Source organism: Phragmites australis, chromosome 19, assembly GCF_958298935.1.
Source record: "Phragmites australis chromosome 19, lpPhrAust1.1, whole genome shotgun sequence".
NCBI lineage: Eukaryota > Viridiplantae > Streptophyta > Magnoliopsida > Poales > Poaceae > Phragmites > Phragmites australis.
Genome location: NC_084939.1, coordinates 11,145,399 through 11,158,690, shown reverse-complemented (window position 1 = coordinate 11,158,690; position 13,292 = coordinate 11,145,399). Strand labels below are relative to the sequence as shown.

General features: G+C 39.6%; 2 protein-coding genes across 2 annotated transcripts; both read left to right on the top strand.

The window, feature by feature from the left end:
• Nucleotides 1–310: 310 nt before the first annotated feature.
• LOC133899914 (probable serine/threonine-protein kinase PBL28) lies at nucleotides 311–3,598 on the top strand. Its single transcript, XM_062340948.1, has 8 exons — nucleotides 311–535; nucleotides 1,313–1,336; nucleotides 1,425–1,553; nucleotides 1,695–2,036; nucleotides 2,158–2,273; nucleotides 2,385–2,645; nucleotides 2,909–3,106; nucleotides 3,365–3,598. The coding sequence occupies exons 1-8, from the start codon at nucleotides 457–459 to the stop codon at nucleotides 3,431–3,433; spliced, it is 1,218 nt and encodes a 405-aa protein (XP_062196932.1). The 5' UTR covers nucleotides 311–456; the 3' UTR covers nucleotides 3,434–3,598.
• A 3,709-nt stretch (nucleotides 3,599–7,307) lies between these two features.
• On the top strand, nucleotides 7,308–11,612 carry LOC133900406 (RNA polymerase sigma factor sigB). The gene is made up of 6 exons (XM_062341534.1): nucleotides 7,308–7,628; nucleotides 8,312–8,869; nucleotides 9,845–10,075; nucleotides 10,171–10,311; nucleotides 10,879–11,076; nucleotides 11,154–11,612. The coding sequence occupies exons 1-6, from the start codon at nucleotides 7,428–7,430 to the stop codon at nucleotides 11,445–11,447; spliced, it is 1,623 nt and encodes a 540-aa protein (XP_062197518.1). The 5' UTR covers nucleotides 7,308–7,427; the 3' UTR covers nucleotides 11,448–11,612.
• The last annotated feature ends 1,680 nt before the right edge of the window (nucleotides 11,613–13,292 follow it).

The window sequence follows — 13,292 nt, the reverse complement described above, 5'->3', positions numbered from 1 at the left end:
CTAAACGCACCAGGAATTAACTAACCATGTTTAACAGTGGCAAACCCAATCGAAACTCCCTGCACGTCTCAATCCTGCCAGCTTATGCTTCAACCCATGAATGCTACTCCAACAAAAGAATACAACACTTGCACCCTCATCTCTTATTATAACAGACGAAACTAGCTTTGCTAAGTCCCCTGAAAGAGACATATAGCACTTTATGAGTATATTCCCCTCCTCCCCAACACAAGCAACAGTTCAATAATCTACATACGCCAATATTGATGCATAAGAAATTTAGAACATATTAATCTAGTGGTGCACCAAATGCCTGTGAGGAATATCCAGCTCTCGTAGGCATGTCCAGCGAAGTTTACTAAGGAGATCAAGTGATATAAGATTGACTCCATGCGAAATGCTTTGCAGAGTTCATTTGCAACTCTCGCCTGATGAGCGCAAATAAAAAACTGGAGGATGGCAAAGGCGCTGGTTCAGGTGGTTCTGATTTCGGTGGCCGTACTTGGTTGCAAGGCTGACCGTGATTTTATCACAGGTTCATTTTCACTTGAGATATTCCCCCCAATTAGTCATTTGAACTGTAGTGTCGCATGCCATCTTGTTGTTTGGTCATTTGTTTCTGTAAAAAAAATTGTTTTTACTTGCATTAATATGAACTGCGCCTATCTTAGGAAGATCTGTATAGTTTTGATTTAAAAAATCATAGGAATACTAGTGAATGTTTCAAACATGAGGTATGTAACCGTGTTTCTATCGAAGTTCCATCCTGTTATGCCTAAGGGAAAATGAGTTACATACCTTAAAATCAGACAATCACAGTAAGTTATACTTAGCTTTTGAAAGATTGATATAAGTACGACTGAGTGCCTACATGTCGGACTTTACGAGATTCATACGTATGCAATTTTAAATTGGAGCAATCATCAAATTAAGTGATGAAATGACTGTTACGTGGCTGTTTCTGTTCGGATTAAATCTTTATGTTGCCAGCTGGTAATATGCTGATAAACAGATGGTTGCTATAAGCATAGTCAGCAAGATTGTACTGAAATGAGTAGGTAAGTACTGATTCCCGGCTGGTATGGGACGTACCGGCTTTGAAGCTTTAACCGTCTTGTTACCATCGGTTATTTTATCCCTGTTTCAAATTTGATCATAGACATACCATTCCGATTTACTTGTGATCACTTGTAATACTTAGACCATCTCATTTAACTGAACTAGAATGGTTAATTATGACAGAATTGTTGTTCGTATTAACAAGTGAAGTACAATAATGACATAACTAACGAGATCCTTTTGACAATTGCAGATGGTGAATACATCAAGGTCAAACGTAAGTCCAAGCCTTTCTTATGCGCAGACCCAACAGATCTAACACATGCTTCACTAATTCTTAACTTTACTGTCTCTGCAAATTTCAGGTAGCTCATTTCCAGTCCTGTTAGTGTTCACTTTCCTGATATTCTGTTTCACCTTCGCGATCATCAGATGCCTGAGAAACAATAACAAAGCCAATGAAACCAGCATCGATTCACTAAAATCATCTCAAGGTAGGTAGTTCAATACCTGCGCATCAAATTCCAACACTTGAACTGAAACCTTCAGATGCAGACACCAAAATGTTTAATGTTCATCCACGCAAAAAAAAAACACTTAAATGTTCATGTACTGTTCCATTCACCTCCCACAAGTCAACAAGGTGCATGGGGAGGTGATCAACAGGTGGTCAGGGCTGTACAAATTCACCAAGGCTGAGATCGAGAGGGCGATCAACTACGCGAACAGCAGGATCTACCTCGGGTCCGGTAGCGCCGGCCAGGTGTACCAAGGGGTGCTACCGAGCGGTCAGCTGGTCGCGATCAAGCACATCCACAAGACGGCGATGTCGGGGTCCTTCATGAGGGAGGTGGAGCAGCTGTCCAAGGTGAGGCACCCCAACCTGGTGTGCCTCTTTGGGTACTGTGATGAGGAGGGAGACCAGTACCTGGTGTATGAGTATTGTGCCAATGGCAACCTGGCTCAGAACTTACTGAGTGAGAACAATTATAGCTTTGAGATGAACAAGCAGTAATTCTTTGTTTGATTCTGATACTAGAAAATAGTATGTTAAACTAGCTGAAATATAGAATGCATTGTTTTGTTCTTGATTTACAGGAAGTGACTCTGTACTCCCATGGGAAACAAGAGTGAAGATCTTGAGGGACTGTGCATCTGTCCTGAGGTTTCTCCATACACATCCTGATGGATGCATTGTTCATAGAGACATCAAGGTGAGAATACCGATTAAAATTTGCATGAATAACAATGTGAAATTGTGAATGATAACATGTTCTTGATAGGTTATCATCTTATGTTCTGAAGTTCTGTTCTGAATTTTGCAGCTCACAAACATCTTGCTCACAGAGAACAAGGATCCTAAGCTATCCGATTTCGGGCTGGCGAAAATGCTGGAAATGGAGGAGACCAAGGTGTTCACAGATGTGAGGGGAACCATTGGGTACATGGATCCCGAGTACATCACACACTCGAAGCTCACTTGTGCCAGTGACATATACAGCTTCGGTGTGGTTGCACTGCAGCTTTTGTCAGGAAGGAAGGTCATAGAACTCGACATTGTTGCGCGTGATTCTCTTACGAAGAAGGTAGTTCAATCTGTTTTTCTGGACCATATAGCCATCATAAACCGGTATAACTTTGCTAAGTATGTGGAAATAATTTCACCACTTTATATATTTAAGATTACATTATTTTTGACACGAACTGTTTTTTCTTGTTTACTTAACTGGGACCGATAATTTTCATTTCTGGCATTATGTCACTCTTATTCTGTCAAAGGAGTTAAATGTTTAAATTCTTTCAAATTTATATTTTTACGAGCCACACATTTTTCCCTTTTTGTCTGAAGGCCAAGGATGTTGTGAGTGGGAAAAAAGCACTGGAAGAATTCATAGACCAACGGGTTAGAGATGAGGTTATCATAGAAGATTTCGTGTTGATACTGAAAATCGTAGTCCTTTGTGTGGCGAGCTCGAGTATTGGACGTCCGACTATAAAGGATGTGTTTGAGGAGATGGACAAAGCATGGAGAAATACAACCATAAAGGTTAGAATTCTTACATCTATCACAGAACTTTTTGAATTGCATAATATGTTATATTAATTTATTAGTTTACAGTCTGTGGTGGACCGATACGCTAACCCTACTGGGCGTCCGAGAAAATATGAAAGGAACTTCTTACGAAACAACATTTTTCTACCAGTTTGGAATGCAAGAATTTCACACGATTTCTGATGGAAATTACAGCTGTTTCCTACTAAATTCATGCATTCTAAAGATGACCTTAATATTCTCATTGTGCAGACTAGGGCAAGGAAGGAGATCAATGCATCAAACTTGGTCGTCCAATATGCAGAAGTGCTGGATGTGTAGGCCTCATTTTATATGCACAGTTACAACCATGGCATGGAATTTCCAATGGAGCACTTTTTTACATGGGTTGTGGAAGATGCTCTGTGGTGAGCTAATTTGCAAAGGAGCGATCGATGTACCTGCAACACTAGTTTTCTACAATAGTATCTGCCTATGGGTGCATGTTTCTACTTAAGGGTTCTGTAAATACTTGTAATAAAAAAATTGCGAAGAACCTAGATATAAAATGGAGTCAGAGTTTGGCTTTCCAGAGCTCTCCTTTCGGACACTCTGAATTTTGAACTCAACCTGAATTTTGAAACACGTCAGGGAGGAACCAATCAGACACTGAAGCACTTGCTCTAGTCTGTCGTGTGAGATCAGTTGTCATTTCTAGTTAAATAATATATATGTTCAAGTGACATTCTTTTGGGCCGGATGATAGGAAACCAGGTGACCATATTTTTGAGGTTGACTAATGGAAGTGAAAAATATTCTATTTTGATATGATACTTTTAACCCAAAGGATGGCTCCGAAATTATTTTGGGAGGGCATTTGGCTAGGCAACTTGAACTGAGAGTCCAATTTCTTTTACTATATAACATCGTGCAAAATAAACAAGCATCGGTAGCTAAGGTGATAAAGTCATTCCCCACAAATATTTTATCCAAACGGGACCGGACTGGCCCGAAGTTGGCCATGTGGAACGAATTGATAGCACGTCTCACCAACACCACTTTATCTAGGGGTGAGATAAATTTAAGTGGAGCTTAAATCAAGTTGGAAGGTTCACAATTAACTCTTTGTACCTGGCCCTTGTGCAAGAGGATGAACCAATTCAGAATAATCAAATATGGATATTAAAACTACTATTAAAAATTAAAATCTCCCTTTAGTATTTATACAAGAGTATTCTATTAACAAATGATAACCTACAGAAAAGACAATGGCCTCGTGATTAGAACTGTTGTTTCTGTCATAAATTTGAGACAATTAAGCACATCTTTCTTGATTGTCATTTCACATATTTTGCATGGTTATTAATCTATGTAGCATCAAATCTTTACCAACTACGAAGTGTTCAAAATATGTTTGGGAATTGGCTTTGGAGTCTTAGTAAAAATTTGAAAAACTATATACTAGTGGCAGCGGCCACATTTTGTTGGTGCCCTATGACTATACAGAAATAATATTATCTTTAATAAGAGAAAATATATTTCTCATTTATAAATTATTTTTATTTGTACACATAGGTACATTCATGATCTATGCTACATCAGCAAAAGCATCATGAGATGGTTACTATAGCATGTATGTGACTAGAGTTTATAGCTAGGGAGCTCTTCACCTGGTTTGGATGATAGTTTAGATTCCGTGTACAAGCCTAAGCAGAATAACTATAAATGAGGGGATACGATTTCATCTCGTTAGACTTTTTCTTATTTTCTATCGCATGTATTGGGTTGCTGATTATTAGATTGTGGCTATGTGCATTGTGTTATTCAGAGATTAGAAATAAACTCTTTTGCAGTTGTATCAGTTTAATGTAACAATGTGAGTTAATAAAACTCTATTTTTAATTTATTTTGGCAAATTCTGTATCTGGCTGCAATGTTGTTTGCTATTATTTTTCCTGGATTGCTTCGGGTCATTCGCATTTGCATGCACTGGGTTTACCTTTCCTTATGATGTTTTGAGCTTTCCATCTTTGCTTTTGTGCTGCGCTGGTTTGGTTCATCGCGTAAGTGTTTATATAAAAGTGATGGCACCTAAGCATCATCGCGTAAGTGTTTATATAGCATGACACAGCATGTTGATCTGTCATCAACATGGCGTAAAGCTCAAGGGCCCGAAAAGGAAAAATCTAGCCCCTTAACAGATGTCTAGCTGAGTAAAACTGCCAATTATTGATGAGGATCATATCCCATAATACCGTGTATATTCTTAGACAGATCTAATGTTTAGCTAGACCGATTATAATTTGGTCAAGCAGGTATGACAAAAAGTTAACTATCGATCAAATAATTGCGATTGGTAGTCAACTGACTGTGTATAAGTACATCACAAAGATGGATTGACACGACCAAATACCTTTGGTACACAATCAATCGGTGTACAGGATCATGTCACACCACAGGAGTGATTGGGAGACCTGCAACCGTTAAGGAATACTAGGCGAGGCACGCTTACTTCGCGTCTGTTTTGTTCATAGAACATAATAAAAAAAGACTAAAAGATTAGATTCACCAATTTTAAGTTTCTTAATATTTATTTATAAATTTATTAATATTTAATATATTTATTTAATTATAGGAAAAACAATACTATTTTTATGCATGTACATAATTTTAATATGTAGACGATAGTAATACAAACCTAACAAATTTGTTTCATATTTTTTGAGTTTTAAATATTTTTCTATACATTTTAGATTATTTCAACCGATTTATCAATATAACTATTATACCTTTCGCTATTTTTCTAGAATTTTAAAAAATTATATTATACATGCAAATATATGGATACATATATGTATACGTATACATGTATGGATACATACATATATACATGTACATATATGTATCCATATCCGTATATATACATATATACATACATATGATCTTACATAACAGTAGCTATATTGCATTGACCTTAGAATCGCTCCTATTCTTCCAGCTTTAATATATTGTATTGATTAGGCAATCGCCTCTCCACTCACAAAAATGAATCCTAACTGTCCAATTCCGGCAACATGGGATTCCCATCGGCCTAGAGTCACAAACAATAAACAGTGGCGAAGGGACACGAATAACCGTCATACCTGTCCCCCGGACCGGACATCACTGACCTTACAGGAAGTATATAAGCTGATCATGGCGGGATAGGAGATGGGCTCCCGCATTATATTCATCACGCACTCGACATTAGGCTTAGGAGACACAACATCCATTCTCTAGGCCAATTATAGATATTCTCTTTGAGGAGAACCATAAACCGGTCTTCTCAGCAACTGATGTGTGGTGTGGTGAGCATGCATGATAATTGTAGATGGATCAGCGTCAACCTACAAATTTTTATATAAGGATAATACGCAAAACTGATTTGTCTACCCTTTATTTGTCGGTGGCCCATATATGGACTGACAAGCTGCAAAAGAGTACTTGCCGGTCCAGCAGGTGGCCCACCAACATCTCCGCCCTCACACGAGCTTTTTTTTTTATATATATTTTTAATATTTATAAAAATATACTGTTATTTTAAAATATTACATATCTAGACTACCGTCGCCCGTTAGAAGTACGATAGTAAGTTGTCGTCCATCCAACTAGCGACATCTTGTGAGGCTCATGACGCAACAGGTCACAAATTAAATATTCTAACAAACATAGCGTCCATATTAACATAGCGCTCGACCAACAGACAAAAACTTTACTACCACCCATTAAACGGATGATACCTTTTCACATATACTTTTTCTAATTAAAAATAACTACATACATGTCCAAAAGTAACATCATGCATTGATATATGTGCGTGTGGAAAACATGTATGCATGTATGTGTATAAAATGATGTCGTCCTTTGAACTGGCGTAACATTTTCCAATAGGCCCAGCAAAATCATGTTGTGTGTCCAATAGTTATCTATTGGTTGGATGACATGTTGATATGGACGTTGCATCGATCAGTGTATTTAATTTCTAACCGTTGTAATATGAACACCTTGCTATCGGTCTTCCAACAAACGACGGTAACTTAGATATACAATATTTTAAAATAGCAGTTTATTTTTATTAATATGGAAAAATAAAAATATATAAATAAAAGAATTTCGCCCCGGCACCCAGCTGAGCCGAGTCCAATCTCCGCCCTTATCCGGAGAGACCAGACGAAACCCGAACTCTATCACCACCGTCCCCTACCCCATCCCCCCACTCCTTCCCCCACTGCCCGGCAATGGACACTTGCCCGAGGACGAGGTGAGCGTCCAGCAGCCAGCCCGGTGGGGCTCCCCAATGGCGTGCCTGGCGCCGCAGTTCAAGTGGGCCCCGTCGCCGTCCGCCCACGCGCCCTCCTCCTCGTCGTCGTCCAAGTGCTCCGCTCTCCGCGTCCATTGTGCGGTTACCTCCGCCGTCGTCGACGCCGACCGCGTGAACGGGGGCGGGGCGCCGCTGAGACTCGTGTACGCCTCACTGGACGTCGCGCCGGCTCTTCAGGTGAGCAGCTCTGCTCTGCTCCGCTCGATTGTGTATGAAGATTGCTGTGCTGCCCGTCCGTTCGTGGTGCTGGGATTCTTGTAGTCAAGCAACTGTTTTTATTTCTTTATTCAGTGTGTGAACAAATTGGGGGCGGGCCTCTCACTCCTTTGCTCGATCCTATGTTTGAATGAATATATGTAGCCCAAATCACCTCTCAAACAATGCCATGAGGTGCTGCTATTTCTAGGACAAAATATATGGGAGTGCCAGCCGATAGTCAACGTATTCCTAATTATAGGCACATTGATTAAAACTATTAACAGAGCAGGTGCTAAAGCGTTAATTGTAAAAATTAGGAGTATTGTCTAATGTATGATGTAGTTGATGTTTGCCTTCATGTTTATTATTGATTTCGTAATTGCAAGCAATACAGTTGATAACAAAATTTGCTCAAATCAACTGTAAGAATTTTGAACTGTTGAGAGAACTACTGCCATTAGTCAAGCTGCCTTGCTTAAATCGATAGGAGCATTTCTCTGAGAGTATTGGAAAAAAAAAATGAAACTTGATGTTTTAGTCTCTAGGTGGTAGAATGATGGCGCATAATCATATATCTTAATGGTTACTAAGTTTCTTTTTTGTCTTCAGTAATAACATGTTATCAAAATATTCATTGTTTATGTTGTAACGTCTGTCCACAGAGAAACTTTGAGTCAACTCTGGCATCGGAAGCACATCTAAATGAAGAGGCTGTAGTTGCAGCTGCAGCCACAGAGGCAGTTGCTCTTGCCAGAGCAGCAGCTGAAGCATCTCGAGAAGTTGTTCGGATGGTACAAAATAACAATGAGCAGCCTGTGGTCAGACAAAAGAAGGGCGTGGACAACTACTTGGCAAACGAGATCCTTCGCACAGAGATGGAATCGAGCATCCCTAATGAATATGTTAATGATGTTTTGCTAGAGGACATAGAAGCTTATAGCATCATGGGTGATGAAGGTGTACTAGACAATGATGCACAGCACACCGAGAACATAGCTGTCAAGTCTGCTCGTCAATCTGAAAGAAGAGCTAGGAGAACCAGAGCAGCAATAAAGGCTGCCACCACCGTTCGTGCTTCACAAAAATCTGCAACATCCTCAAAGAAGAAACGGTCCAAGGGTTCCTCATCTAGCATGAATCCTTTAGGTTCCTTGTGGAAGATGACTGGCAGGAGACTTCTTACAGCAAAGGAAGAGGTTGAGTTCTCAGAAGGTATTCAGGTGAGACTGGTGTAGTACAACTCAATAGTACCGTTCTTCCTTTCAGCTGTATATGTACTTATGGATCTTCTCAACTAAGAAGTTTGCTTGACAATTTATGCATTTTATCATGCTCCAATTTCTACCTTGGCAATTGAAAAACTAATGTGGGACAAACCAAAAAAAAATATATATATCTCAGGCCAAAGATGTTAAGGCTTTGCATCAAATCACTTGTACGAGCTAAGGCCTTTCTAGATTTGATATGTATGGTTGTACATAAAGTGAAGTCCTAATGTTATTTCTAAATCCAGCCAGTGGGTCAGTTAATGTAATTTTGATCATTAATTTCTATTGGAATTTATTAAAGGAAAGTAGCAATTTTTTAATATTATGAATTCACTTAAGAAAAATCTACTAACATCATTTGCAAATGTTCATTCTCAATATTAAAAATACGATGGCCAAAGTTTCAATTGTTTGACCACACACAACCCAAAAGGCCAGAATGTCACTTTTTTTTGTGACTGAGAAGTATGATAGTTGAACTAGGTTGACTGCTCTATATGACCATAAATATTCTGAAGCTTAAGCTGTATAGGTTTGCATGGTGCATTTGACGGTTCCAGATTAACTAGGGTGAAACCTGGTTAGTTGTTACACTAAGATGTGAACTTGTGTCTCTTTCTGGTTTGTCATTTGTCATGTGAAGAGGCAGAGATTTTGCAGGACAGGATAATCTTTTTGAGGAGGAGAACAGGAAAATCTTGACAAATCACAAGTAATTTTGGAAAAATCTGTTGTCTTGCATCAGGATTTTGTGGTGTCATGCATGATACAAGACTTTTGAATCTTGCAATAGTATTGCTATGCAGCTTTTTCTTTTTATATCTATCATAAGAACTAAGTAATTAAAGGTTCCTGGAAACAATTAATTGGTGTTCTCATGTTGCAGAGTTTTTTTGGAGTTAATTATGGAAATTGTAATTGGTGCAGGATCTTTTGAAGCTTGAGGCAATCCAATCTGAGCTTACAGAGTACAATGGTGGCCAGCCAACCTTCTCGCAGTGGGCTGCAGCAGCTGGAATTGATGAGAAAACTTTGCGGAAGCGTCTGGATCATGGTATCTATTGCAAGAACAGAATGGTAACATCTAATGTGCGACTTGTCATTTCTATTGCTAGAGAGTTTGAAGGCCCTGGAATGGACCTTTATGATCTTATTCAGGTAATTTGGTGTATGATGTACTTTTTTATTGATAAGGATAGTATCTGCAGTGCTGTATTTAGCATCGGCATTTATTTTTTAGGTTTTTATTCCAGGAAGGAATGCAGGGCCTTATAAGGGGAGCTGAGAAATTTGATGCATCAAAAGGTTTTAGGTTCTCTACATATTCTCACTGGTGGATCAAACAAGCAATGCGTAAATCTGTATCGGAGCAGTCCCAAATATTTCGCTTGCCAGTACACCCTCTTCCACTCGGATCCTTTCCTTTTTCCTGATTCAATATGTTTTGTCTATGCACCAACTGTACTCACGCTGATAGTGAGTTAGTCATGCATAGGTGTGACCCATATTAAATTAGCAAGTTTCTCAGAGAGCACGTATAGTTGGGGTGCAGCCGTTTCCAAATTTTGTGAAACTGCTAGTCAGTCCACAAATTTGAGATAACTATTAATTTTCTAGTCTAAAGCATAGATGCCAATTTGTTGATATAGTAGGATTAATAGTTTGTTTTGTGTTTCTCTCCTCAAGTCTTGATAAAGCGCTTGCATTCTGCTACTATATATCTCCTTTTGATTGACTTTCTTGTTTAATATCGTTGGTGTCCGTTGAGTGTTCATTTTAAGTAGGATTTACATTTGATACCATCTCAGTTCATTTGGTTCATTTATTTAGACTTTGGCCATCATGAGGTAGCTTTCAGAACTGTTTCTAGATGGATGAACTGTTTCTTGTTTCTTATCAAAACTATTTATCTCAGATGCAATATTAATTACACTGGTTTATTACTTTATTCTGGATACCAGGCTCACATGGTTGAAGCAAGTTACCGTGTGAAGGAGTGCACGAGAAGACTTCGTTGTAAGCTGAAAAGACGACCCACTAATGAAGAAATAGCAGTGGACACTGGTATGCCAGTCAAACGAGTAGAGGCAGCAGTAAACCTCCCAAAGTACAGTGTATCCCTTGATAGCAAAATTGGTTCCACTGATATGACTTATCAGGTATGGCCGTTCTACTCTTGTATTTCACATGTGCCTTAAGTCATAGAGCTCAGATAAGATCTCGCCTCCATTTTCAGGAAGTCACAGCCGATCCCAGCATTGAGACAGCAGAAGAGATGCTGAACAGAATGTCAATTAAGAAGGATGTGCACAAGGCACTGGACACTCTGACCGCGCGCGAGAAGCAAGTTGTCGTGCTGAGATTTGGGCTCGAGGATGGTAGGATAAGGACCTTGCAGGAGATCGGCAACATCATGGGTGTGAGCAGGGAGAGGATTCGGCAAATCGAGTCAGGCGCGTTTCGGAAACTAAGGAGCAAGAAGAGACTCACAGCTTTGAAGGATTATCTGGTGCCAGTAGGCAATTGGTGAACTGTTTGTCAACATAAATTTTTTTCTTTCGAATTCCTCAGTTTTGTTTTTGAGGATTCTTTACCTGTACCATTTACCCAGGTCCTCATGTATAACACCTTATCAGAACATTTGTTTTACAAGAGAATACATAGTTTAGTTCCTTTCAAATGAAGGAATCGACCAGTGTTGAGCTGTTCATTATATCACTGAAACTTCAGAAATTAGTAATGTGCCGGTACAGAAATGTGAAATACCATACGTTTAGGAGCTTCTGATGATTGCAATACAGTTTATTTCTTTTCTTTTTGACTTCTCCACAGCTGTGGGGACTGGGGACACTTTGCCCGAGGGGATGTGCTAGGGCTTACTGTTGACCTGTGGTCGCTCGGGCGCCTCAATCTTTTATTGTGGAAATGGAAGCGGAGTCGTCGACAAATTTAGCTGCTTGCTTGGCCCTGGTGGTGGAGCTGGCATTCTGGAGGAAGGAGAGCCAGCCCTTTGTGTCAAATTGGGCAGCATCGCTCTTCCTAGGATCCGGTTGCTTCGTCGATGCTGAGCCTGTTGGACGACAGGTTGCCGGTGCACCTAGGAGGTAATGTTTTCGGCCTGTCGCAGGTAATGTTTTCGGCCTGCTGACAGCGGGTTGCCTCTTGCAATATGACTTGGTGAAGGGTCAGAGGGTTTCCTTTTTACAAGTAAAAGGTTCAAAGTTATTCGAATTTTGGTAAGAACTGTGAGATACAACAAAGTTGTAGTGGTAAAGGATGATATCGATCGGGTAAGGATAGAAACCATATGAATGAATATACTTAAGAAAAAGAATTTTGAGCTCTTTAGAAAAATGTTACGGCCATTGGATATAGCTAAGACACAACTATTAACACATGAAATTATTTCTAGCTCGTTTCATCATTATGCAATTTTGGTTAAATAAAATCATTATGTGATTCTTGTACTTGTGTGCCTATAATTAAATAACTTTGAGTGATAAAATGATTTGGCAGAAAAATTTTTGACACTAAAGCATCGGTGCTTCATCATAAAGCGTGGCAATCTTGATAAGTTCGAGTCGCGTTCTTCTGATAGCATTTTTTTAAAGTATTCTCTTCATGGTCATTCTTACAGGGTCTTTAATCTTGACACTAACAATATCATGGATCCTGTGATGTGACATTTGATGAATCAACCCATTGTGCTAGTCCTGTCTTTGAGTGTGCAGGTGATCAAGAGATGAGCGAAAGCATTTTCGTAGACAGCGACCTTCCAGCTTTCGAAGAAGACGAGGATGATTCACTACTTCCTACTACTACATTCGTTCTTGAGCTGGTCCCTGCCTCCTCGACACCGGCAGAGGGTCCTGCAGCCTCTACTTCCACTTCAGCTACTTTCGAGCCTGCACTAGCAGTGTTTGATGGGGAGCTCATCTCGCAACGCGAAGCCCCTCAACACATTCAGCGGCGACAATCCCCCACAGCAGATGACAGGTGACCTTGGTGAGAGGGTAACGAGGTCCAAATCTGTTTCTTATGCTTATTCCACTGATTTTGCATTTATTGCTTCTTTTGAGTCCCATGATGTTGGACATGATTTATCTGATTCGAGTTGGGTCAATGAAGAGCTTGAAAACTTTAAGAGAAACCAAGTTTGAGTCCTAATAGAGCCACCCCCAAATATTCACACCATAGGCACTAAATGGATTTTTAAAAAACAGGGGAAGGATGGGTTTGTAGTAAGAAATAAGGTTAGACTAGTAGCTCAGGGTTTTACTCAGGTAGAAGGGGATAAACTTTGGAGAGACATTTGCACCAATAGCTAGGCTAGAATCTATTAGGATCCTCCTTACATTTGCGGCACCTCGATGTT

Coding starts and splice junctions, on each gene's coding strand:
- LOC133899914 (XM_062340948.1), top strand. CDS start 457: ATGGCAAAGGCGCTGGTTCAGGTGGTTCTGATTTCGGTGGCCGTACTT. Junction 1,337..1,424: donor TGAATACATCAAGGTCAAAC/GTAAGTCCAAGC, acceptor TGCAAATTTCAG/GTAGCTCATTTCCAGTCCTG. Junction 2,274..2,384: donor TTGTTCATAGAGACATCAAG/GTGAGAATACCG, acceptor TGAATTTTGCAG/CTCACAAACATCTTGCTCAC.
- LOC133900406 (XM_062341534.1), top strand. CDS start 7,428: ATGGCGTGCCTGGCGCCGCAGTTCAAGTGGGCCCCGTCGCCGTCCGCC. Junction 7,629..8,311: donor ACGTCGCGCCGGCTCTTCAG/GTGAGCAGCTCT, acceptor GTCTGTCCACAG/AGAAACTTTGAGTCAACTCT. Junction 8,870..9,844: donor AGTTCTCAGAAGGTATTCAG/GTGAGACTGGTG, acceptor TAATTGGTGCAG/GATCTTTTGAAGCTTGAGGC.